The sequence below is a fragment of the Elephas maximus genome, chromosome 16 (assembly GCF_024166365.1).
Source record: "Elephas maximus indicus isolate mEleMax1 chromosome 16, mEleMax1 primary haplotype, whole genome shotgun sequence".
In the NCBI taxonomy this organism is placed as follows: Eukaryota; Metazoa; Chordata; class Mammalia; order Proboscidea; family Elephantidae; genus Elephas; species Elephas maximus.
This window is the reverse complement of record NC_064834.1, coordinates 15,809,622-15,835,531: the sequence shown is the minus strand read 5'-3', so window position 1 is coordinate 15,835,531 and position 25,910 is coordinate 15,809,622. Positions and strand designations below refer to the sequence as shown.

General features: G+C 50.2%; 1 protein-coding gene across 4 annotated transcripts in view; it reads left to right on the top strand.

The window, feature by feature from the left end:
* The window catches only part of CDH23 (cadherin related 23), a 528,116-nt gene that overhangs the window by 428,289 nt on the left and 73,917 nt on the right, over positions 1-25,910 (top strand). For all 4 annotated transcript variants that reach the window (XM_049855780.1, XM_049855785.1, XM_049855781.1 and 1 more), the window contains exons 30-36: positions 2,148-2,283; positions 3,810-4,198; positions 5,104-5,205; positions 10,120-10,269; positions 11,176-11,304; positions 12,264-12,392; positions 20,319-20,546. In XM_049855780.1, the coding sequence (XP_049711737.1) occupies positions 2,148-2,283; positions 3,810-4,198; positions 5,104-5,205; positions 10,120-10,269; positions 11,176-11,304; positions 12,264-12,392; positions 20,319-20,546 (1,263 nt within the window). The remainder of the gene's footprint in view (positions 1-2,147; positions 2,284-3,809; positions 4,199-5,103; positions 5,206-10,119; positions 10,270-11,175; positions 11,305-12,263; positions 12,393-20,318; positions 20,547-25,910) is intronic.

Below are 25,910 nucleotides of genomic sequence, written 5' to 3'. Positions count from 1 at the left end.
CACCCCTGTGTCCTCCGTGTGTCAGGCTGCCCTTTTCTGCATATACAATCCGGAAGCTAATTCCCCAGCTAAGTCCAGAGGAGACACCAGGGCCAGACCCAGAAGCAGTGGCCACTCAGAAGCCAAACACATATGCTCTCAGATTGCCCGTGCCTCTGGCCCGCCTCTGAGTGCTGGGTCCAACGTGTGGAACCTGTGTCAAGCGTCATTGCCCTGCCCCATTTGCTTCCCACCCCACTCTGCATTCCCTATTGGCCCTGGCTCCATTAGACCAGGAGGAAGGTGCCTCTCCTGTTCTCGGGCCCTGGCTCCATTAGACCGGGAAGAAGGTGCCTCTCCTGTTCTCGGGCCCTGGCTCCATTAGACTGGGAGGAAGGTGCCTCTCCCGTTCTCGGGCCAGTTGATGCTCAAACCAAAAAGAAAACCCAAGTCAGCTGCCATTGAATTGATTCTGACTCACGGCAACCCCATGTAGGGTTTTCAATGGCTGGTTTTTCAGAGGTAGACTACCAGGTGTTTCTTCCAAGGCATCTCTGGGTAGACCTGAACTTCCAACCTTTCGGTTACCAGTTGAACACATCAACCATTTATACCAGCTCATCCTCAGCACAGAGAGCAAACAGCAGTAAGGTCGGTAGACTCCCTCTCTATCTCCAGCCCCCTCAGGTGAGGCCTTGGGCAAATCATGTCCCCACTCCAGGTTTCTGATCGCTCATCTGTAAAAGAGGCAGGAGTCCGGGGCCTCAACGTTCTGTGACTATAACTCCAACACACTCCACGCCCCTCCAGGCTGACTCTGCTGGACATGACCCTGATCCTGCCCACACCTGCTCCAGACCGTCCCTGGGCCCTTGGGGCGGGGGCGGCGGCGAACAGAGAAGGGGCACAGGGAGAAGGATGGTGGTGCTGATCTCTAACCCAAAACATATCTCTCTATAAACACCTTTTCAACTTCATTACATTTGTGACACAAGACGTACACGTTCATTAAACAAAGTACAGAGAAGCAGTGAAGAAAATTATCCCTAATTCCACAATTCAGAGCAGCCACTGTCTCAGAACCCTGAGGCAAGGATTCCCGGGAAAGTGGTTTAGGAGAAAGTTTCCCCAGGAAAAGCCGGAAGAGGCGTGGGACCAGGAAGGAAAGGCAGCCAGCGGGTAGCACGGGGTGACTGAGTCCCACAGCGAAGCCCTTCAGAGAGCCCCCTCCCTCGACCACTGCCCCAGTCAATGCCAAGGAGCCAGTCTATACCCCACACCCATCAGTCACTGGCTTAGGGCGGCCCTAGGCACTTCTGCTGTCTGCAATAGATGGGGAGACTCCCAAGTGGGTGCTGGGAGTGAGAGCACAGGAGAAGAGAGGCTTTGGGGTGCATGAAGATACCCTCTACTACAACCACCCTTAACATTTTTATGTGTATTCTTCTAGATTTGTGTTGATATTTAAATAGTGTCACTTTAAACTTGTTCAAGAACTTTCGTAGGCCCTGGGTCATTATGTAGTTAGGCCTACCAAACCCATTGCCGTTGAGTTGATTCCAACTCATCGCAACCCTGCCGGACAGAATAGAACTGCCGCATAGAGTTTCCAAGGAGCACGTGAATTCGAACTGCCAGCCTTTTGGTTAGCAGCCGTAGCACTTAACCACTACACCACCAGGGTTTCGATAAAAAACCTAGAAGTGGCCTAAAGAACAAACCAAACCCATTGCCATCAAGAACTGCCCTATAGGGTTTCCAAGGAGCGGCCAGTGGATTCGAACTGCCAACCTTTTGGTTAGCGGCCGAATGCTTAACCACTGTACTGCTGCCAAGGCATCTGTATTATTGTTATATTAATATTACTGTCTCATAGCTGAGAAACTGATGCCCCAAAGGATAACTAATTAGGCATAGGTTACCCCACGGGTTTAGTAGCAGAGCCGGAAGTAAGGTAAGTATAAGATAAAATAAGTATGTTAACAAATAATTTTTCAGCACCCGCCATGCGCCAGGTGCCTTGCAAGGTGAGGGAACACAGCTGCCAACAAGACAGCCCCAGGCCCTCCCAGTGACCACACAATCAGATCCCCAGAGGCAGAAGCCCTGGACTTCCCCAGCCTCTGCCCCTCCCCACCTGACCTCCTGCCCCGGCCCTGCTCCCACAGGTGATAGTGTACGTGGAGGACGTCAACGACGAAGCCCCAGTGTTCACGCAGCAGCAGTACAGCCGCCTGGGGCTTCGGGAGACTGCAGGCATTGGCACTTCAGTCATCGTTGTCCGAGCCATGGACCGAGACACCGGTGAGGCCAGCAGAGGGAGCCAGGGATTCCCGGTTTGTCCAGCCCACTCCTGCAAGTCTTGGTCATTCCCAGGAGAAGTGCCTCAGACACTCCCATTCAGCCACCCCCAGGCCTGGGGGGTGCTCCTGGCATGGTCTTGGTCTCTCCCCATCAGATGATCAAGACTAAAAGTATTGGAAACCTCTGGAGCTGTCCCAAAATCTGGGTGGAGAAGAGAGGTCGCAACCTTGGGAAGTCTGGTTTGTCATCCCGGACCTGGCAGCTCCAGGCTAGCCATTGGCTAGGGGCTGGTCAGGGCTTAGAGATGGCTCCCTGGGGCATTGTCAGGAAGCCAGCTGGGCCTGCTTCAATATCCTGAAGGCCCAGCTCAGAGCCTGGCACACCCGGGCCTCACTAGGGGTACTTCCTTTCCCGTTCCAAAGGCAGGGGTCTATCCCAAAGGTAGCCCAAACAAAGGCCCTAAGCCCCAGAGGTGGCTGACCACAGTGAGTGCAAAATAAAGGAGAAACATGCCTGGTCGCTGTGGCCCTCTTCATGGGGCCTAGGCTGTCTGGGTCCATGCCCCAGGCCAAACAGGGGCTCTTCTTGGGGTCCATCTCCTCCCAAAGACATTCCCCTGAGCGCCTTCCCTCCCTTCCTGCCTGAACTGCCGTCTCCTGAGGTAGCTGCCAGCCATGCCCCTCTCAGGGCATCCCAGCCCACCTGGGGCATGGGAGGAGGCAGGAGAAATTCATCTGTGGAAATTCCTAGGAGGATCGTTCTCCCTATGTGGCATGCTTATATGGTTCAGGCCACATCCCTGCCTATCACCCAGTGGTCCATGAGCTTTTCTGGATTGGGAATCCCTTTGAGAAACTAGTGAAACTATGATCCTGCCCCAGAAAGATGCACACCCATCCAGAGTTTTGCAAATGATTTCAGAGAAGTCTTAGATTTCCCGAGTGGCTGTATGACGGTTCTTCTTCCCACCCCTCCCCCTCGAAGCCTGTGAACTCCCAGCTGTAGCTTTTGGTTGAATGGGGTCTCCTAAGGCACAGTGATTTCATGTGTAGGGAGCGTGGAGAATGGAAGGAGGTGTACCTGCCCCCAAAACCCTTCAAGTCAAGAGACCAAATGGAGGCTTGGCTGTCTAGATGCTGCCCTCGTCTAGCACTTTCTAGATCAAAACCCTTGTGTTTCTCCAAATATCCAAGAGAGGACCTTGAGCCTGAATTTCGAGGCTCCAGGAACAGAACCAAGCCCCTCTGGCATAATTCTTATGTCAAGGCCAACCCCCAGAGAGAAGGAGCAACAGTGCAAGGTGGACCTAGCCATTCACATAGACCTTGAGCCTGTCCTCCACTTCATCTCTTGGGATGGTCCAGCCCACATAGGTGGGGGCAGTGCAGTGCACGCTGGGTGGGCCAGCCAAGGCCCCTTGCCATGTCCCTCAGAGCTGCTACCAGATGTGCATGTGGGCAGGTTGAGGAGCCACAGGGCAGCCCCACTCCCACCTGGGACTCCACAGCCTCTTGTCCCCCCTGCAGGGGATGGTGGCCTGGTGAACTACCGTATCCTATCAGGAGCAGAGGGGAAATTCGAGATTGACGAAGGCACGGGACTGATCATCACTGTGGATTACCTGGACTATGAGACCAAGACCAGCTACCTGATAAATGTGTCCGCCACCGACCAGGCGCCTCCTTTCAACCAGGGCTTCTGCAGCGTCTACATCACTTTGCTCAATGAGCTGGATGAGGCCGTGCAGTTCTCCAATGCCTCCTATGAGGCTGCCATCATGGAGAACCTGGCACTGGGCACCGAGATTGTGCGGATTCAGGCCTACTCCATCGACAACCTCAACCAGATCACCTACCGCTTCGACACCTACACCAGTGCCCAAGCCAAAGCTCTCTTCAAGATAGATGCCATCACGGTGAGCACCGAGGGGGCGGGCACAGCAAAGGCTCTCCCTGGGGGCAAGGAGCTCAATTCGTTTAAATCTAACCAACATTTGTAAAAAAAAAAAAAAAAAAGTAAAGCTCCTTCTATATACACAGCACCGTCCTCTTTGTTATAAAGTGTGCTTAAGATAAACCCCTATAATGCATTCCTTTTAATTTTTACTGCTGAGATTAAGTTCTATACCTAAGCAATCTGGTATCCATTTTGTTACTTGACAATGAAAACTATGTGAGCCGTCACATTACCCTTTTTACCTTGGCTGTTAGGAAGCTCAGATATATATTTTGTGCTTCATTGCAATAGCTACTCTTAGCTAGGTTTCTGGTGCAACTATCTCATCACCTTCCACTCCTGTCTACTGCCTGTCTTTACTCCTCCGTCTTTGCTTTCGTGTGTCTTTTTATCAGAATCCCTTTCAAATCCTTTGGAAATAGGCAAGGTATGAATTAATACAGTGTGCCAGGCCGTGTTCTATAGGACATTGGGAACACAAAGATGAACAAGACCCTTTCTGGCCCTCAAAGAGTTCTCAGGCTAGGAGACGAAGTGGGAATAATCAAGGACACAGATCAGAGCACTGCAAGGAAAGATGTGAAAAGAACTATTACAGAGTGCTCCTGGGGCCCAAATAAGAGAGCGGTCACACCTGGCTGGGGAGCGGGAGGCCCTCCTGGAAGAGGTGGTGTCAGAGAGGGATTTGAGAGAGAAGTCAGATTTCAACCGACAGAGCTTTCTGGGGAAGTTATGCTGGGCAGAAGGAGCCATGTGGAGGTTGGAGAATGGGAAGGATGTTCAAGGACTAGCTGGGGCATGGGACTGCTTGGGGGTCTGGTGGGTGTGATGTCATCACTTGCCCCATCTGGCCCCTCCCTGCAGGGCGTGATCACAGTCAAGGGCCTGGTGGACAGGGAGAAGGGTGACTTATACACCTTGACAGTGGTGGCGGACGACGGCGGCCCCAAGGCAGACTCCACCGTGGTGAGTGGGTCCCTGGATGAGAGCCCCACAGGTGCAGCCCTTGACAGCCCCAAGACACCCCGAACCCACCTTTTCACCAGCTACCCAACAACACATGGCCAGGCAGCGGGCATGAATCTCGAAAGCCCAGGCCAACACATGTGCAGAGTTGCTCCAGAATCTCAGGCCCCTTTTCCACACCCATAATCCAGGGGAATGTGCTGTGGGCAGTCTGGGCCAGGGAGGAGACCTCGGACAGGTGGGGATGACACTCTCCACAGCACCGATGGCTCACATCTGCATCTTTGCCTTTTCTCTCTCTCGCCCTCCTGCCGTCTCTGCCTGCAGAAGGTGAGTAGCTTGTAGACTGGTCTTCTCCCCCAAGCCGCTGGCCGTGGCCAGTGCTGACTCAGGCCCTGCGTGGTACTGGAGCTTCCCACCTCCCCCAGAGAGAGGGCACATGGACAGGCCTGCAGCGAGTCCCTGCTCAGGCCTTTTCATGGCCTCCCCGGTCCAGCCACTCTCACGCCCTGAACCCAGGCCTTTCTCCAGCATATTCCGTATGTCCAGCCCTGCCCTCATGTCCAGGCCAGTCATCTGTGTCCTTCCCATCCCTCCCTGGGGACCTGGGGCAAGGGCTGTGCTAACCTAGGTATAAAGCTGAAACACACAATGGAAGGAACACTGAGGCTTCATCCTAGCTGTGCTCCTCACTGGCTGTGCAATGCAGGCAAGTTGCTTAACCTCTCTGTGCTTCCTCTTCTACAAGTCTAAAATAAGGCTCATCCCAGCAACCCTGCCTTTCTCGGAGGATGTGATAAAGGTGGATAGGAAAGCCCTCTGTGAACTCCTCCCTGGAGGAGGGTTGTGATGAAAGCCTGCTCTGTCCCCACATCTCAGGGTGCATCTGTGCAGGGGTACCTTCCCTCCCTTGGAGGGTGAGTGTAAGGACTGTGTTGTACGAAAGACCATGTGAGGTGGGGTGCTTGGTGTCAGGACCTGGGCGGGTGCTCAGGGAAGGGTAGCTCTGAGCTCGGTGAGTCGCTGCTCTCGAGAGATCTGAGGTCATGAACCCAAACAAGGGGAAAGTAAGGCAGCTGAAGGTTCCATGCTGGGAGCATCAGATATAACGGGGGAAAGACAATGATCAAGTAGTCGCACCAATAAATGTATGCCACAAGGGACAACCACTAAGGGCTGAGGTGTCAGATGAGGTGGCTGGGGGGTGGGGCAGGCTGAAGCATGGGGAAGGTGGGGAGAGGCAGGCAGAGGGACCTTGGGCTGGGGGTTGACTTGGGTAGACACGTGAGATGGTCCCACTGGGGGTGGGATCCTGAGGGGATAATCGGAACATTTGACAACCCATTCTGCCTGAGCACTGGTCAGTCAGATCACACATCATCAGTAGACTGCCTGTGTGCCCACGTGGGGTGCCCAGCACATCATCAGTGTTAGTTATGGCCACATTTTCACCCCTGCTGAGTCTTTTTAACCTCAGTCTAAAGGGTCAGAAGCCAACCAGTGTCCAAGGTAAGAACTGCACACAGCTGTTTGGGGTCCCTGGCTCCACGGCTTCTTGGCGATACCTAGTTCCAGTGGCCCTGGTTGTGGCTTAGCTGAACCCAAAGGCACAGACCCCCTCTATCCATGGGGCCATCCTGGGGGTGAGTGAGCCTACAAGCAGCAGTGACCATACTGGGGGAGGTCTCAGAGGCCAGCTAGTAAGCAGAGCCCTCGAGCAGTGAACAGTGGGCTGGTGCCCTGTGTCCTGCAGCTCCCAGGACAAGGGCCATCTGTCCCGCAGCTGGCCTTCCCAGCCAGAGGCTCTGAGGCTCAGAGAGGCTAAGTGGTGCCTGCTTACCCCACCTCAGTGTCCTCGTCTATAGAATGGGCCCAGTTGCTTTCAGTCCTTGGTTGTCATGAGGAATCTGGGAGTCGGGGCCAGGCTGTGCTCAGTAGGCAGTAGGGATGGTGGGGTGCTCCACAGGGCTGCTGGAGCCACTTCCACAGCCAGGGGGCCTACTTCCTCTGTGTGGGCTACTGGCCAGGGTGCTTCAGAATATGCTGTGGCCCCGGTACTTCCAGTCACCCCGCCCTTTTCCAGAAAGTAGGACTCACCCCCCATTTACTCTTCCCTGGCTTCCTCTCACAGGCTCCCAGGGTCAGCGCCCCACGTACGCCAGCCTGCTTAGCCTCAAACACCTCAAACAGTGCCAGGGTGGAGGCAGGTTGGGGAACCTTTTAAGTGTGGCATTTCCTTTGCAAGGCCGGAACCCCTAAACCACAGCTCACCTACACCTGACTCCTCCCCTGCCCTAGCAGCCTCCACGGGCCCTGGGGTGGGGGTGGGGAGGCGGACAGGAAGGGGCAGGCCTGGGCTCTGCTGTCAGGGCTCTTGAGTAACACCCTTCGGCCCTCAGGGGTGGGGAGGGAGATTTGGACCACAAGGCCCGGGTGGGGACGCAGACCGTATCTAATTCCTGTAGACCTTGGCGCCTGTCCTTCCTCTTTACTCACTGAGGCTGGCTCCCCCTGAGTGGGAGGCCTGACAGCCTCCTCGCCCCCACCTCACGATTGTCATCATCAGAGCAATCATCATGGAAGGAACACCTACTGTGTGCCAGGCACTGGGCTGGGCACCAGGGTAAAATGAGAAACCAAAATCAGACACAGCCCCTACCTTCATGAGCATAAGATATAGTTGTTAAGTGCCATCAAGTCGATTCAGATTCATAGTGACCCCATGTGACAGAGTAGAACTTCCCCATAGAGTTTTATTGTCTACAGTCTTTATGGAAGCAGATTGCCAGGTCTTTCTTCTGAAGAGTCCTGAGTGAGTTAGAACCACCAACCTTTCAGTTAGCAGCTAATCACTTAACCATCAGTGCCACCAGGGCTCCTTGAAGATAGGAGAAAGATAGTGATCAAATGATCACATCTATAAATGTACGCTGCAAGAAAGAACCTGTAATAAGATGTCATCTAGTCAAGGAAATCAAAGAGGGCTTCCCTGAGGAGGTGACTCAAGATGAGATCCACAGGATGCATAAGAGTTAATGCAGCAAAGAGGGAAGGGTGTTTCAGGTAGAGGGAACAGCATGCGCACAGGCCCTTTGGTAGGAAGAAGCAAGGTGAGTCTAACAAGGCCTTGACCAGAGGGAAGGATCCTGGGAGGGATCAGATCCCAGGGGCCATTTGTTTTCGCCCTGAGAATGGTGCAGTAGGCATTATTGCTCCATTTCACAGGTGAGCATACTAGGGCTCAGGGACCTCACGGAACACCTTGACCAAAATTCATGACAAATGGGCAGAGCCACGGCCTCGACAAATGAGATTGAGAAAAGGGGGGCAGGAACCTACTACGTGCAACCCCATAACTTTTTGTTTTGCTCGTTTATTCCTTCCAGCATGCTGGGGAGGTGGGTGGTCTTGCTTCCATTTTCAGTGAAGAAATGGAAAATCAGAGAGTTTGCATAACTTTGTCCAAAATCACACAGCTAGTAAGTGGTAGAGTTGATCCCACTGTAAAGCCTGGGCTTGGTCCTCCGTGGTTCTGCCAGCAGCCTCCAGATATGGGGAGTGTGGGCAGACCTGAGAAGAAGTAAAACCTGACTGGGAGAGACAATGAAGTGGAATTTCTTGTGCAGCGTGGAGGGATCAGCAAACTTCCCAGGGGGTCCTGTGCAAGTGGGGAGCTCCAGAACCTGGGGCCCTGGGTAAGGAGAGGACACGTCTGGCCAGGGCAGGGCAGTGGGAAAAGCCCTGTCCTGGAAATCCTAAAGCCCGAGCCCCGCACTCCATCTCATCAGTGAACATAAGCACCCCTGTGGCTCCGGCTCTGTGGCCATCGTGGGCTGGAGGCTTCCACAGAGGGGCCTCCTCTCCCTACTCGTGTGCAGCCTCAGCAGGAGAAACCTGCTCCATAGACACAAAGCAGCGTGCTCTTTGCGTGCAATTGTCCCAATCCCAGTTTAGCCTGAAGGTTGGAAGATCCCCTCCCTTCCCCATCTGCCCTTCCCCCCTAGTCCAGCCACCAGCCCTACTCCTGTTTCTGGGCCCCAGTTCCTTCCCTTTAATCCAGAGGATGCAAACAAGGAGGGCTTCAGGCAGTAACTGTCAGCCAGATGTGTTTTAGCTGGCCAGCACTTAATTTCCATCTTTAATTTTTATTGCTGGCTGATTCAGTGGTAGACTTTTCACTTTCCATGCGGGGAACCCACCTCCAATTCCCAGCTAATGTACCGCATGTGCTGTCACCACCTGCCTTGTCTGTGGAGGTTACATGTTGCTATGATGCTGAACAGGTTTTGAAGCAGAGCTTCCAGACTAAGACTAGGAAGAAAGGCCTGACTATCTACTTCTGAAAAATCAGCCAATGAAAATCCTTCCATCACATGATCTGAGCTACAACCTATCATGGGGATGGCACAGGACCAGGCAGCGTTTTATCCTGTTGTGCATGGGATCGCTGTGAGTCACAGGCTGACTTGACAGCAATTATGACAACAATTTCATATAAAAATCTAGCTTCCTAGTTTCTCTTGAAAAGTAGGAAGCTATGCCAATACCAAGCCAGCATTCTCTGATGGATTTAGAGCTGAGTAGCCACAGGGCAAGTGTCTTTCAGTTCTCCCAGTGCCCACCACCTCTTAGGGTCTTAGAGTCTCCCTACCAGGCCTCTCCCCTTGTTCTCCTGGCCCCTAGCATTTGGGTACAGACCTCCCTAACCAGTCTCTTGCTCCTTTGCTGCTAGGAGAAATGAGCTCCAGGCTGCCTTTGTAATGTCAGGGGTTGGCCCAGGTCAGCTCTGAAAGCTTGCCAACATTCTAGAGCCAATTAGGGGTCTGGTGCCTGCTGGACCCACAGCAGGGCCCTGGTGTTTAGGGCCAAGGAGGGGAAGGAGGCAGGGGTTTCTAACTATGCCCCTTCCCGCAGGTCTATATCACTGTGCTGGACGAGAATGACAATAGCCCCCAGTTCGACTTCACCTCCGACTTAGCGGTCAGTGTGCCTGAGGACTGCTCTGTGGGCCAACGTGTGGCCACCGTCAAGGCCCAGGACCCTGATGCTGGCAGCAATGGGCAGGTAGGCACCTAGTGAAATAGCTCAGCTCTTCCCTGTGAGTAGGAAGTCTCCTACCACTCCTTAGCTGATGGGAGGTCATGGAAGCCATGCCTGTGTCCCCAAGCAGAAGGCGAGGATCATCCAGGCCTGCCCCTGTCCCTGAGCAGTACCGCCCTGCACACATCTGTTCTGCAGACAGGAGAAGAGGCAGAGCAACTTCATAGTGTTGTGTAGGCTGTTGGCCTCGGCCTGGGCCACATGGACACAGAGCCTCCACAGTTCAGCGAGGTGACAGCAAGAGAGTTAAGCTCCTACGTGACTTTTTTATCACCCACGTGGCATCTCACACCCATGTGCTAACCCTGAGGTCAACCCTCCTCACACAGTCCAGCTCCCTGTGATGACACACTCCTCCTGCCTCTTGGTATCCCATTGCTCCAGGTGAGGTATGTGGGTTCAAATCATCATTCTTTTTGACACTTGCAAGCTGTATAACCTTGGCCAGTTGTTGAATGGCCTCTCTCTGAACTGAAGACAATAGTTCCTCTCAGGCAGGGTCGTTGCAAACCAGATAGAACCACGTAGCATCCGTAGCACATGCCTGCCTCAGAGCGTGTGCTCTGTATTGTTAGTATTTTTCCCCTAGGCCCCAGGAAAATGTCAGTGTGGTAGTGCTCACACTCAGCCCTCCTGGCCCCTACTCCAGTGTGCTGACTGTTCCCAGGCCTAGGAACCTGCCACAGACCCTGCACTGTCACCCAATTTGAGGGACATAAACCACTTCTGCATAAAACACTCTATTCTCAAGTGCCCTTGCTGAGCAGAGGGCCCAGGTGGGCAGCAGGGACCATGCTGTCCCCCTTGGCCTGACCTGGCCACCTCCTCTCCCCACTTCCTCACCCCCTCACCCTCTCTCTTCCCTGACAGGTGGTCTTCTCCCTGGCTTCTGGCAACATTGCTGGGGCCTTTGAGATCACCACTACCAATGACTCCATTGGCGAAGTGTTTGTGGCCAGGCCGCTGGACAGAGAAGAGCTGGACCACTACTTCCTCAAGGTACATTCTCAGGCTGGGAGGTCTCTGCTATCCGTCCAGAGGAGGGCTTGGCTCATCAGCACACCCTCGTGGGCAGCTTCTCTGCTGTCACAAAGTGACATGGGGGCAGCGTGCACCCCTCAGGGCCAAGAGCACAAGTGAGACCAACCCAAGAGAGGGCATCTTGGAAGGATCTCGGGACTCAGAGCAGTAAGCCACTGAAGTGACTAAAAAAAAACCCAGTGCCATCGAGTCGATTCCGACTCATAGCAAGTGACTACCCATCTGAAATAAGAGCCTCGAACAATCTTTTCAGGAATGACCATTGTCCTAACCATTGCCTGAGCCTGTTCCTGTGAGTCTCAATGCTTCCCAGATAACTACGGGGTAGCAGTAAGTGCTCCAGCAGCTCAGCCCCCTTCAGGAGTGCCACCCTAGGGCCCCTGGCTCCCCAGGAGACGTGTCAGCCACAGCAATTCAGCAGTAATGGTGGCCTTCATGACTCCTAACACCTGCACTTACATCTTACCTCACAGAATAAGGGCCAGGTAGGGGCTCTTCTGCCCATTGCATAGGTGGGGAAACTGAGGCACAGTCAGGGTAAATAACTTGCCCAAGGTCACACTGAGTTTGTGGAAGAGTTAGGACTCTCTCAGCTCTGCCAGGCTTTCTCTCCTGGCTCTTATCTCAGATGGGGCTGGCACAGACCAGAACACGGTCAGGATCAGAAGGTAAAGACTTGGGCACAGTGGAGTCAGATTCCAAACCAGGATCCCAAGTCATACAACGGTTAGGCAGGGATTGTTTGCAGGAGGGAGGAAGAGAAGGTGGAAGCCAGGCCGCCCAGGGGCGGGGATGGGCCAGCAAATCTCTCTGTACTCCCAAGTCCTCTCAGCCAAGTGACAGCTCTTAGACTCCCCATTCCTGGTCCTCCCCAACTTCCCTTTAGTTCTGACTTCAGTCATCCTTCCTTTTTGCAGATCATGGCTTCTGACCTTGGCACCCCTCCAAGGAAGAAGGACCACATCCTGCAGGTGACCATCCTGGACATCAATGACAACCCTCCCGTGATTGAGAGCCCCTTTGGATACAATGTTAGCGTGAATGAGGTGAGAGCAGCTCCTGCCAGACAGCCAGGGTGGTCAGTGGGCATAAGTCGACCTTGAAGCCCACGGGTTCACTGAGCCCCTGTTTAAATGTCAGCATCCCCCACTAGACTCTCAGGTCTTGGAGATGGGGACTGTGGCTAACTCAGTTATGACAATATCCTGGTGCCTAGCCTGGGTCCTGAAACTCAGTGTCTTTGTGTCTCAGGGGAGAAGAGGAGGGAAGAAGAAAGAAGAGAGTTTTCTTTCACCTAACAGAGAACTCATGGTAACCCCATGTGTTACAGAGTAGAACTGTCCATAGGGTTTTCTTAGTGGTAATCTTAAGGGCAGCAAATGCCCAGGCCTTTTCTGCCATGGAGCCACTGGGTGGGTTTGAATCACAAACTTTTAGGTTAGCCATTGAGCACAGTTTGTGCCACCTATGGGATCACCATGAGTTGGAATCAACTTGACAGAAACAACAACAGGGAACTGAGGTTTACCTTTGGAAAGCTGCTTTAAAAAGCAAAGCAGGAGAGGTAGAGCCAACACTGCGCCCTAGACAGACACACCATGCCATCCCCCTGGAACAAAGACCCGAAAAACTAAGTAAAACAGATAAAATTGTCAGTCCTGGAAACCTGAGCATCAAATGGAGGGATAAAGAACTAGATCAAATACCAGGTGGAAGAAGAAACTGACAGAAAACAGAGAAGAAGTAAAGACACAGAGTGGAGGTCCCCTGGCAACTAACATGACACAGCATCACCATCTTAAAAAACAGCCAGCAACAATGCCAGTCCGGGAATATGGAAAGGCAACTTCACGGAGCCCCCACCAGTAACCAGAGAAACACACTTTCCTACCGCTCACCCTTCTGCCCCGTGTACCACCTCCATCCCCTTCCTGCCAGCCCTTGCCATGCTGCTGCAGCTAGAGAGTCACTGACCTGTCACCATCCCAAGTCTCCCCCACCCCCACCTGCTAGCTCCTGCCATGCCACTGTTTTTTTCTTTCTTTTCCTTTTATTTTTCTCGGCCACCTAGTCTCATAAGCCACATCCCCTCCCTTCCCATCAGCCCCTGGGTCTGCTCTGTTCTCACTTGCCAGCCTCCACTGTGCTGCCATTTTTTCCCTCATTTTTGTCATATTTTTCTTTCTCCCTCCCATCTAGTCCTCCCTTCCCACCAGCCCCTGTAGCACCATCACTAATAGAGTGCCACAAGCCCACCAGCCCGCTGCTGCCCCAGGTCCCCCCTGCCCCCAGCCACCAGCTCCCACCACACTGGCCTTTTTTCTTTCATTCTCTCTCTTTTTTGTTCTTTCTTCCTCCCACCTAGCCATGCATGCCACCTCCCCTGTTGGGCCTTGCCACACCACCATGACTAGAGTGCATCTGGCACTCAGGCCGGCCACAACACCAGGTCCACACTGCCCCTCCCCACCCACCACTCAACCGGCTGCCGAAGAGTGGGAAGCGAGCCCATACCACTCACTGTCTGACACTCCTACCCATCTGCTGAGGGGCTGTGAACACTCCCACACCACTGGACCAACATCAGGAGGCAGACGACCCCGACACAGTCCACTCTCAACTACCTTGCCAAACCAGTGTACAGTGAAGCAGGCTCACTGTCTGCTGCTGCCATGCCCACTTGGATAAGGTGGTGAGCGCTGTCATGCCCATAGAAGACCAAGCAGCAAAGCACGCTGGGCCCGGCCACCCCGACGTATCAAAACAAAACAAAAAAAGCAGGACAGAGCAAATGAACATACAATTAATAAAGAAAGAAAATAATACCTTGAAGTCTCGGAGACAGCAGATAATATCAAAACATATAAAAAAGCAGGACAAAATGGCTCCAGCAAGTGACCAAAATAAAGCATCAGATAACCTCCTAGTAGAAGAAAAGGCATCGTAACTATCTGATATGGAATTCAAAAGATTAATATTTAGGACTCTCCAAGAGATCAGGAAAGAGCTCAAGGAAAACACAGATAAAACCAAGGGAAAAATAGAACTACATTTTAGGCCACAGAGCAACCCTCAATAAAATCCAAAACATTGAAATAAAACAGAGCATTCTCTCTGAACACAATGTCATAAAAATAGAAATCAGTAACAGGAAGAGCAAGGGAAAAAATTAAATACATGGAAACTGAATAACACCTTGCCTAAAAACAGCTAGGTAATATAAGAGATCAAAGAAGGCATAAAAAAATTCCTAGAATCAAATAAGAATGAAAACACATCATAACAAAACCACTGGGACACAGCAAAGGCAGTGCTCAGAGGTCAGTTTATAGCAAAAAAAAAAAAAAATGCACACAGCGAAAAAGAAGAATGGGCCAAAATCAAAACATTAGCCTTACAATTCAAACAAATAGAGAAGAGCAAAAGAAGCCCGTGGAAACCAGAAGAAAGGAAATAAAGATTAGAGCAGAAATAAATGAAAGAGAGAACAGAAAAACAGTAGAAACAATAGAAAGAGTCAACAAGACCAAAAGTTGGTTCTTTGAAAAGATCAACAAAATTGACAAACAATTAGCCAAACTGACAAAAGAAAAACAGGAGAGGAAGCAAATAACCCAAGTAAGAAATGAGATGGCAGACATTACAACAGAGCCAACCTAAATAAAAAGAAGCATAACAGAATACTATGAAAAATTAAACAAATTTGAGAACTAGAGGAAATGGACAAATTTCTAGAAAGACAGTACTTACCTAACCTAGCACAAACTGAGGTAGAAAATCTGAACAGACCCATAACAAGAAAAGAGATTGAAGAGGTAATTAAAAAAAAAAAACTCACAACAACAACAAAAAAGCCCTGGCCCAGACGGCTTCACTGGAGAATTCTACTAACCATTCAGAGAAGAGCCCACACCAGTACAACTCAAGCTCTTTCAGAGCATAGAAAAGGAAGGAATACTCCTGAATTCATTCTGTGGAGCCAGCATAACCCTGGTACCAAAGCCAGGTAAAAGATCACAAAAAAGAAAATTATAGAACAATATCTCTAGTGAACATAGATCCAAAAATTTTCAGCAAAATTCTAACCAATAGAATTCTGCATCGTATCAAAAAAAAATACACCACAACCAAGCAGGATTCAGATTAGGAATGCAAGAATGGTTCAACATTAGAAAATCAATCAATATAATCTACCACATAAATAGAACAAAAGAAAAGAAACACATGATCATCTCAATTGATGAAGAAAAGACATCTGATAAAGTCCAACACCCATTCCTGATAAAAACTCTCAATAAAATAGGAAAAGAAGGGAAATTCCTTGACATAATAAACAGCATCTATAAAAAACCAACAGCCAACATCATTCTCAACAGAGAGAGGCTGAAAACATTCCCCTGAGAATGGAAACAAGACAAGGATGCCCTTTATCACCACTCCTATTTAACATCGTGCTAGAAGCCTAGCTAGAGCAGCAAGGCAAGAAAAAGAAATAAAGGGCATCCAGTTTGGAAAGGAAGAAGTAAACTGTCCCTATCCCCAGATGACATGTTCCTATATGGAGCTAACCCTAAACATTCCACAAGAAAACTACTGGAACTCGTAGAAAGATTCAGCAGAGTATCAGGATACAAGATCAACATGCAAAAATCTGTTGGATTCCTATACGCCAACAAGAGAACTTCAAAAAGGAAATCAAGAAAACAATACTATTTGTAATAGCCCCTAATTTTTTTCTAAAAAGATAAAATACTTAGGAATAAATCTAACCAGGACATAAAAAAAAAAAAGACTTATAAAAAGAAAATTACAAAACATTACTGCAAGAAACCAAAAGAGAGCTACATAAATGGAAAAACATACCCTGGGGTCCTGTACGGGAAGATTCAACCTTATAAAAATGTCAGTTCTAACTAAAGCAATCTACAAATATAACGCAGTCCTGATCCAAATATCAACAGCATTCTTTAACAACATGGAAAAACTAATCATCAACTTTATATGGAAAGGAAAGATGCCTGGCATAAGCAAAGCATTGAAGAGAAAGAACAAAGTAGGAGGCCTCATACTACTTGATCTCAGAACCTACTGTACAGCCACAGTAGTCCAAACAGCCTGGTGCTGGTACAATGACAGACACATAGACCAATGGAATAGAATTGAGAACCCAGATGTAAATCTATTCACCTGTGGTCAGCTGATCTTTGACAAAGGACTAAAGTCTCTTAAATGGGGAAAAGACAGTCTTTTTAACAAATGATCCTGGCAAAATTGGATGTCCATCTGTAAAAAAAAAGAAACAGGACCCATACCTCACACCATACACAAAAACTAACTCAAAATAGATCAAAAACCTAAATGTAAAACTTAAAACGATAAAGATCATGGAAGAAAAAATAGAGACAGCACCAGGTGTCCTAATATATGACATAAAGAGAATGCAAACCATAACTAACAATGCACAAACACCAGGAGATAAACTAGATAACTGGGAGCTCCTAAAAATTAAAAACTTAGGCTCATTGAAAGATTTCACCAAAAGTGTAAAAAGAGAACCTACAGACTGAGAAAAAAAATTTGGCTTGGACATATACAACAAGGGTCTAATCTCTAAAATCTATAGAATATTCAACACCTCAACAACAAAAAGATAATCCAGTTAAAAAATGGACAAAGGATATGAACACACAGTTCACCAACGAAGACATTCAGGTGGCTAACAGACACATTATGAAATGCCCGTGGTCATTTGTCATTAAACTCATTGCCGTTCAGTTGATTCCAACTCCTAGCCACCCTATAGGACAGAGTAGAACTTCCCCATAGGGTTTCCAAGGAGCGGCTGGTGGATATTGGAACTGCTGACCTTTTAGTTAGCAGCTATAGCACTTAACCACAAATGCAAACCAAACTATGATGAGATACCATCTCACCCCGACACTATTGGTACTAAGCAAAAAAAACAGACAATAACAAATATTGAGGAAGTTGTGGGGAGCTTGGAACTCTTATACACTGTTGTTGGGAATGCAAAATGGTACAACTACTATGGAAAACAATATGGTACCTCCTTAAAAAGCTATAAATAGAGATACCATACGATTCAGCAATCCCACTACTAGGAATATATCCTAGAGAAATAAGAGCTATCACACTAATAGACATACGTACACCCATGTTCATTGCAGCATTAGTCATAATAGCAAAAAGATGGAAACAACCTAAGTGCCCATCCACAGATGAATGGATAAACAAATTATGGTGCATACACACAGTGTAATACTATGCAGCAGTAAAGAACAATGATGAATTCGACAACAACCTCACAACATGGATGAATCTGGAAGGCATTATGCTAAGTGAAATAAGTCAATCACAAAAGGGCAAATATGAGACCACTTACAAAAACTCAAGAAAAGCTTTATACAGATAAAAAACAATCTTTGATGGTTATGAGGTAGAGGGCGGTGGAGAGGGGAAATCACTAACTAGATAGTAGACAAGTGTTCGGCTACAACCAATGACTGCCCTGACAGGGAGCACAACAGAGAACCCCTGAGGGAGCAGGAGAGCAGTGGGATGCAGACCACAAGTTCTCATAAAAAGACCAGACTTAATGGTCTGATTGAGACTAAGAAGGACCCTGGAGGTCATGGTTCCCAGACCTTCTGTTAGCCCAAGACAGGAACCACTCCCAAAGCCAACTCTTCAGACAGGGATTGGACTGGACTATGGGATATAAAATGATACTGGGGAAGAATGAGTCTCTTGGATCAAGTAGACACATGAGACTATGTTGGCATCTCCTGTCTGAAGGGAGTCGAGAGGGTAGAGAGGGTCAGAAGCTGGCCGAATGGATAGGAAAATAGAGAGTGGAGGGAAGGAGTGTGCTGTCTCATTAGGGGGAGAGCAACTAGGAGTATATAGCAAGGTGTTTATAAATTTTTGTATGAGAGTCCGACTTGATTTGTAAACTTTCACCTAAAGCACAATAAAAATTAAAGAAAGAAAAAAAGATCGTAGACAAGTGTTAACTTTGGTGAAGAGGAAGACAACATACAGCATAGGGGAAGTCAGCACAGTTTGACAAGGCAAAGTCACAGAAGCTTGCTAGACACAACCAAACACTTTGAGGGACTGAGTTAGTAGGCTGAGGGCTGGGAACCATAGTCTCAGGGGACATCTAGGTCAATTGGCATAACAGTTCATAAAGAAAATGTTCTACATCCTACTTTGGTGAGCAGGGTGTGCAGTCTTAAAAAGCCTGCAAGCGGCCGTCTAAAATACATCTATTGGTGCCATCCTGTCCAGAGCAAAGGAGAATGAAAAAATCCAAAGACAAAGGAAAATATTAGTCCAAAGGACGTGAACCACAGCCTCTACCAGCCTGAGCTCAGAAGTAGTTGGTGCCAGCTACCACCACCAATCACTCTGACAGGGATCACAATAGGGAATCCCAGAGAGAATGGGAGAAAAATGTAGAATAAAATTCAAATTCACACACACACACACAAAAAAAATGACTGGACTTACTGGTCTGAAAGAGACTAGAGGAACCCCCAAGATGATGGCCCCTGGATACCCTGCTAAGCCAGAACTGAAGCCCCTCCACATTGCACTTTTCAACCAGAAGATTAGACCGGCCTGTAAAACAAACAATAGCACTCGTGAAGAATGGGCTTCTTAGCTCAATCAAGTATAGGAGACCAAATGGGCAACGGTTGCCCAAAATCAAAGACAAGAAGGCAGGAAGGGACAGGAAAACCAGACAAATGGACAAGGGGAACTTGGGGTGGGAAGGGGGAGAGTGCTGACACATTGTGAGGATTGCAACCGATGTCACAAAACAATTTGTATATAAATTGTTGAATGAGAAACTAATTTGCACTGTGAACTTTCATTTAAAGCATAATACTTTCTTTTTTTTTTTAAGACAGGGCACAGGAAGGTAAGTTGTAGTGAAATAGAAAAGTACAAGAGGGTTTCTAATTAAAGTGCAAGAAAACTATAGAATAACAAAAACAAAGAAGTAAGCAAACCATAAATCTCAAAAAAACTGGGGGTTGGGAATAGGAAAAATACTGTAAAATTAGAAGCAAAGTAAATTTGAAGGAATCGAATGAAGTAAATGACTCCTTACACTAAATGTCACTGGGCCCCAGGTTCTGGGACTGGCGTTGGGTGGTAGGAAACAAGCCAGCAAAAAGGAAAAAGAAGAAAAAAAGAATTCAAAAGTCACATGGGGGATGGTTGCATTTATGCATTTATGTAATATTTTTTATGTTTGTGGGAGTATGCATTTTTCATGTTATTTAAAATATATGAAAAAAAAAGTATCATGTTTATTATTCAGTCCTAAGATTGAGACACTCCAGGAGAATTTCTGCTCAGCATTGCTGGTTATCAAGTCAGGATGGCATAGGGTTTTAGAATCCAGCTCTTGGGCCAATCCAAAAAAACCCATTGCCATCAAGTCGATTCCAACTCATAGCGACCCTACAGGACAGAGTAGAACGGCCTCATAGAGTTTCCAAGGAGCGCCTGGTAGATTCAAACTGCTGACCTTTTGGTTAGCAGCCGTAGCGCTTAACCACTACGCCACCAGGGTTTCCATCTCTTGGGCCAGACTCCCTCAATTCAAATCCTGGCTCTGCCATGCCTGGCTGTGTGGACTTGCACAAACCACTTCCCTGTGCCTCAATTTTCTCATCTGAAAATAGTGATAACACCAGCGTCTAACTTCGGTTGTAGAGATGATGCACTGAGTTAATGGAGGACCCAGCACAAAGCAGGTGCCCACAAACTGTTTGCCACCATGGTCTGCACCATTATCATCTCACTGTTCCTGAGCAGACAAAACCAGGCTTTCTAGAGGTCCACTTTAAGGCACAGCACCACCAGGAGTTGGTATGTGTGCTAGACTTTGCCCCAAAGATGTCGAATCCAGAATGACCACTTTCCTGTTCTCCCAGAACGTTGGTGGGGGCACCGCCGTGGTCCAGGTGAGAGCCACCGACCGTGACATCGGGCTCAACAGCATCCTGTCCTACTACATCACCGAGGGCAATGAGGACATGACCTTCCGCATAGACCGAATCAGCGGTGAGATCACCACACGGCCCGCGCCTCCAGACCGGGAGCACAAGAGCTTCTACCACCTGGTGGTCACAGTGGAGGACGAGGGCACACCTACCCTGTCGGTGAGCCATGAGGGATAGCCACAGGGAGGGAGGAGGTGGACGAGGAGCAGCTCTGCCTCTATACAAGGAGAGTCAAGATGGGTGGACGTGGGACTCCATGCGGTGGGGAGAGTCCTTGAAAACTCCTTCATGACGTGTTTAATCCATCAGCCTACAGTATTTATGGAGTGCCTGTTGTATGCAAAGCTGGAGTCTATTTCTCCCAAGTCCACAGCCACTTGAAGCTTCTATTTAGTGTTCTTTGCTCTCACAGAGCAGCTCCATATGATGGCACAGGTTGCCTACCCAAAGAAGCAAGTGGGAGCTGAAGTTCAGCCAACACTCCGTTTGCCAAGCTGTGTGCCTTTGGGGCCACACTGACCAGTATGGCACCCTTGTGCCAAAATACCAAAGGTGTCCTCTTGCCCTCTTCATTTGAGTCCTGTTGGTGTGACACTCTGTCACAACGCATCAGGGTTGGAAGGAACTTGATGGGTCCCGTGGTCCAGTCTCATGCTTGCTTCAGGATGAACCATCCCTCCTGGTCATCCTTCCAATAACATTTAGAGATGCATTTGGCTGCAAGTAACAGAAATTTAACTGTGGAGTCATAAATAAATCAGAATGTATCTTTCTTACGTAAAAATCCTGAAGAGAAATACGAATGTTGGTTTCATGCTGAATGATGTCAGAGCTAATGTTCCTTGGGCTTTCCCTCATGGTTGCAAGATGGCTATTATAGCTCCAGCCATTGCTCAAGGTTATGTTCAAGGTTTGCAATGTCGGAGAAGGGGGGGGGGGGGCCTGAGGAGCTGGATGGTGAGACTGTCTGGGGGTGATGGGTGATGGAGTGGGAAGTGAGTGGGGGGTGAGAGTACTTTGCAAATTGAGAGCAGGAATTTGGAATCAGGACACTGAGCCCACTGTGACCTGGTTGTGTGATGACAAGCAAGCCAGAATCTATCATAATATCGATTTTGTCATCTGTAAAAGAGATAATAGTATTTACTTCATAGGAGTTGTTTGGGGGATCAAATTAGATCATGTTTATGGAAGTACTTGGTAAACCATGAGGAAGAGGAAGAGAATTGTATCCGCTCTCTATTGCCACAATAAGCTGCGTTACAAACCAAACAGACCTTAGAGGTGTAAAACAACCACCGTTTATTTAACCCCAATGTGGCAGACTGGCAGTGCGGCCTGGCTCAGCTCAGTGATTCTTCTGGCCTCAGCTGGGCTCCCTCTGTCCTCTGGCATACTCAAGCTCTGGCATACTCAAGCTCAGGGCATTATTACTTTTGAGAAGACCCTGCCAAGGCCAGGCGAAGTTGCTAGAACTAGAGCTGCTTGTCAGCTGGGTGGCTGTGCTTCTGGGGCTTGACTGGTATTAGCTGGGGGGCACAGGCAGCTGGGCCACATATCTCTCCTCCTCCAGCCAACAGAGTCAGGAGCCAGGGAGAGTCTTGTGGAGGAGGCATCCGTCGAGTCCATATCTAAAAGGATGAAGCTTTCTGAGTAGGGGGCCTGGGAAAGCCAAGAGAATCCTACTTCTGAGCCCTCTTTCCATCTCTCATTTCTTCCCTATACCTACCTTCCCCCAGTTTCCTGAGAGCTGGGCAGTCCTGTAAACAGACTGGGCCGCCTCCACCCAGCACCCAGCTGTGTATCACCCAGGGCTCAGAACATCTGTGCTACAGGGGGCATCCGGGCCAGCCCCCAGCCTGTAACACAATGGTGCACTGCCCAGCCAGGGAAGTTATTGTGCAGCCTCAGCCTCCCATGCCAGGGACGCCAGGCATAGGGAGTAGTCTAAGTGACCACCAGGAAGGCCCCTGCAAGAGGAAGGGTTGGACCCAGAGAGGAAGGACAGAAGGCAACTAAGAGGTCAGAGGCTGAGCCCCAGGCTCAAAGGCAGCTTAGCGGGGGCGGGTGGGGCGGTGGGGGCGGGTGGGGCAGTGGGGGCGGCTGGGGCAGTGGGGGCGGGCCAATGGCAGCCTCCCTGCCACGTGAATCGTGTAAGCAGGTTATACAATCCTAGATCACAAACCCTGGCTTCTCAGACAAGGGCGGGGGCGGGGGGTGCCTACAGGAGTTCCCTGTCCACTCAGGAGAACAAAAAATCTCCCACCACCCCCTTCTGGCACAAGAGTCCTCTGCAGCAGCCTCTTGATAGTCTATGAGCTGGGGACGCTGCCCTTGGCAGCTCACTTCATGTCTTTAGGGCAGAATTTAATAAACATTAAACTTGAACCTTGCCGCTGCTTGTGAAGCCTGCTTCCCGGGCTCCAGCTCAGGAAGCCCAAGCCTGGCCCCTTCTCTGTGCTGCACACAAATTAGGCCATCCTTCTCTGGACCAGGATGAATAAATCCAGACCCTGTCCTTAGCCCTGCTCCATGACCAATGTTCTGCAGCTGCTCAAATACTGTGAATGCAACTAGTCGAAAGCTTTTCCCTTCCCCATCCTCTTCTGCTGCAAGCAAGTGGGATGCGTGGACCACCACACCCAGCAGGAGTCCTGTGGCTTCAGGGTTGCCAGGCAGAAAGGGGGTGGCAGAAGCCGATGTGGAAGGAGCCCACCACATCAGCAACAGGGTCTTCTAGACCCTCCGAAGGCCTCAGCCAGGTCAGGCAGAGCACAGACAGGAACATTCTGGTTCAAGTGGGGTAGAGTCATGAGAATGACAGGTTCATCTCCCAGGGCCCTGGTATGTCCTGTAGGCAAGTCCACAGTGAAGGCCAAGCCAGGCCCTGGCCTACAAGGACATTCAATTCAACAAAGAGGAAGGAGCACTAGCCTGGGAAGCAGGAGACCCGGATTTTAGCCCTTTAGCCTCAGCTTCACCACCCATTTGATATGTGATAGGACACAAACCTCTTGGGACTTCAGTTTCCTCTTGCATTAAACCAAAACCCAAAACCAAACCCACTGTCACTGAGTCAATTTCAACTCATAGCAATCTATAGGACAGAGTAGAATTGCCCGATAGGGTTTCCAAGGAGCGGCTGGTGGATTCGAACTGGCGACCTTTTGGTTAGCAATTGAACACTTAACTACTGTGCCACCAGGGTTGCCCTCTTGCATTAAAAGGAGCAATAAAGCCTCCCAGGGTTTGCTGGGAGTGGGGGTGGATTGAGGAACAAGCAAGAAATAACACAAGTGAAAGTGTTTTGGAAAGCATATAGTATTATAACAGGAAAGACAAAGATGTGGCACACATACTAACACTTCCTCTCCTGTGCCCAAGGCAGACATTGCCAGCTGATCTCAGCACTTTCTCACTAAGCCTTATTGATACCTCAGAATCCTTCTCAACACATATTCCAAGAACCCATACCAATAGATTAGAGTTGCTAAACAAAATCAATCCTCTGCCCTCTGGCCTGCACAAGCTCAGGGCATTATTGCTGTTGAGAAGATCCCCCAGGGCTAGGCCAAGTTGCTACAACTAGAGTTGGTGGCAAGTCGGAGGTGGCCCTGCCAATCGTGGGTGGTCCAGACAACAGATCCCTGTATCCTGGTTCAGCCATCAACCAGTTGCTATGTATCAGTGACCAGCTCGGCAACCACATCCGTGGATAGGCAGTTCCTGGACCCAGCCCCCCTGAGCCTCACAGAGGTGTTGTGGAGACAGCATCTATGCAGGAGGAAGAAGCAACAATGCAGAGTAGTGAAGGTGCAGTGAATGGGCCTGACAATCAGTGCTCCCCGGCGGACACTCACCTGGGTGGTGTCTGTTTCTCAAGAGGCCTTTGCACCCAGCGTCCTGACTGGCAATCCCAGTTCCCCTTTCCACCCACTGAAGTTCCCTTTGGGTTCCCTGAGCAAATCTGACCCCAGCCCCCAGCACGGTCGGGCCAGGCCTGGGCTCTAGCTGATGTCCAGGAAGGCGTCTTGCCCAGGACAGGGTCAAGCCCAACATGGCTACGGTGCCCAAGTGAGAGGCACAAGCCCCCCTTTCGCTCCCCCGCATCTTTCCAAGTTCCCCCACCACGGAGCACTGCCTGCAGAAGGTGACGCCACCAGCCGTTCTGCCCCAAGGCCTGAGCTGCTGCCAGGCAGAAGTGAGGGCAGCCCCAGGGCTGAGGTTCCTGAAGGCCCACCCAGTGCCCATTGCCACAGACTCGCCAGGCAGGGCCAGCCTCACCCAACAGCAGGGTCCTAGGTGGCCTTCATGGCACGTTTTCAGGGAGTATCAAGCAGCCCCCGCTGTATGCCCAAATCTTCCCTAATGGTGCCTCAAATTTCATTCCCTTCTCCTCTCCCTGCAGGGAATAAAAGCTGGAGGTCTTTATTAAATGTGAATGTCAGGAGACAGGTAGCGAGGCCCCTAATTCCTGACTAGATGATGCAGCTTGTTTGTGCTGGATGGCTAACCTAAAGAACCACCGCAGAAGGAAGGCCTGGCAATCTGCTTCATTAAGATTATGGCCAAGAAGACCCTATGGAGCAGTTCCACGAGGAGCAGTTGACATGAGGTCTCAATGAGTCGGAATCTACTCCGCAACCAACAATTCCTGATGTATCTCCTAACAGTGACCAAGTTCCTAAAAGCATAAATTTCCCTCCCAGGGCCTCAGGTGTGCCACGAATCCAGTACTCCCTGAGCCTCACCCTGCAAATGTCCTCGAGGCTCCATAGCTCCCCCTAGCCTCCTGGAAGGCACCCTGGCCCTGCTCCCCACACTGCCCATGCACCAGCCACAGGTGCCGAGCTGGGCCATAGGGACAGCCACTAGGGCTGGTGTCTCCGGAGGTGCCGCCACACCTGGACTCTCCAGCGCCCCTGCCTGCCCTGGCAGCTGCAGGAAGGGCCCTGGGACAGCTGCTGAGGGCGGGCCCCGTGGGGATGGATGAAGAGGGAGCCCAGAGCTCAGAGGAAATATCTCTGAAAACAGGAAACCGCGAAGTTGAGCTGCCTTCACTAGTAAGGGTCCGGAGAAGAGCAGCATGCGAAGCCAGGAGGAAGCTCTCAGGAGGAAGTATAGTAGCTGTTCTTCTCGGGGCTCCTCCCTCTCGCTGAACAGCACCAGCGGGCCTGGGGTCTGACAGCCAAATTCTTAGAAGTCATCTCTGCTCTGAGGTCAGAAGCTGAGGGCTGGGGTCAGGCCAGCCTCCCAGAGGAGCAGGAAGAACTTTCTCTGTGCTGGGAGACAGGGAGGCCGCTCTTTCGGCTCGCCCTTCGACCCCAGGCACAGCCCAGCCCACCAAGGAGCAGGTGTCATCCTGCCCACCCCTGCCCCGTGGACCCCCTAGAACACTGAGAACAGCACCCTCTTTCTGTGGCAACTGGCACTGAGCATCCATGGGGGCAGATGGAGTAGAACAGGGGACCCCCAGAGTTGTAGCGACTTGAGTTGTCTGTCGCATCACAGGGCCTGGGCTCA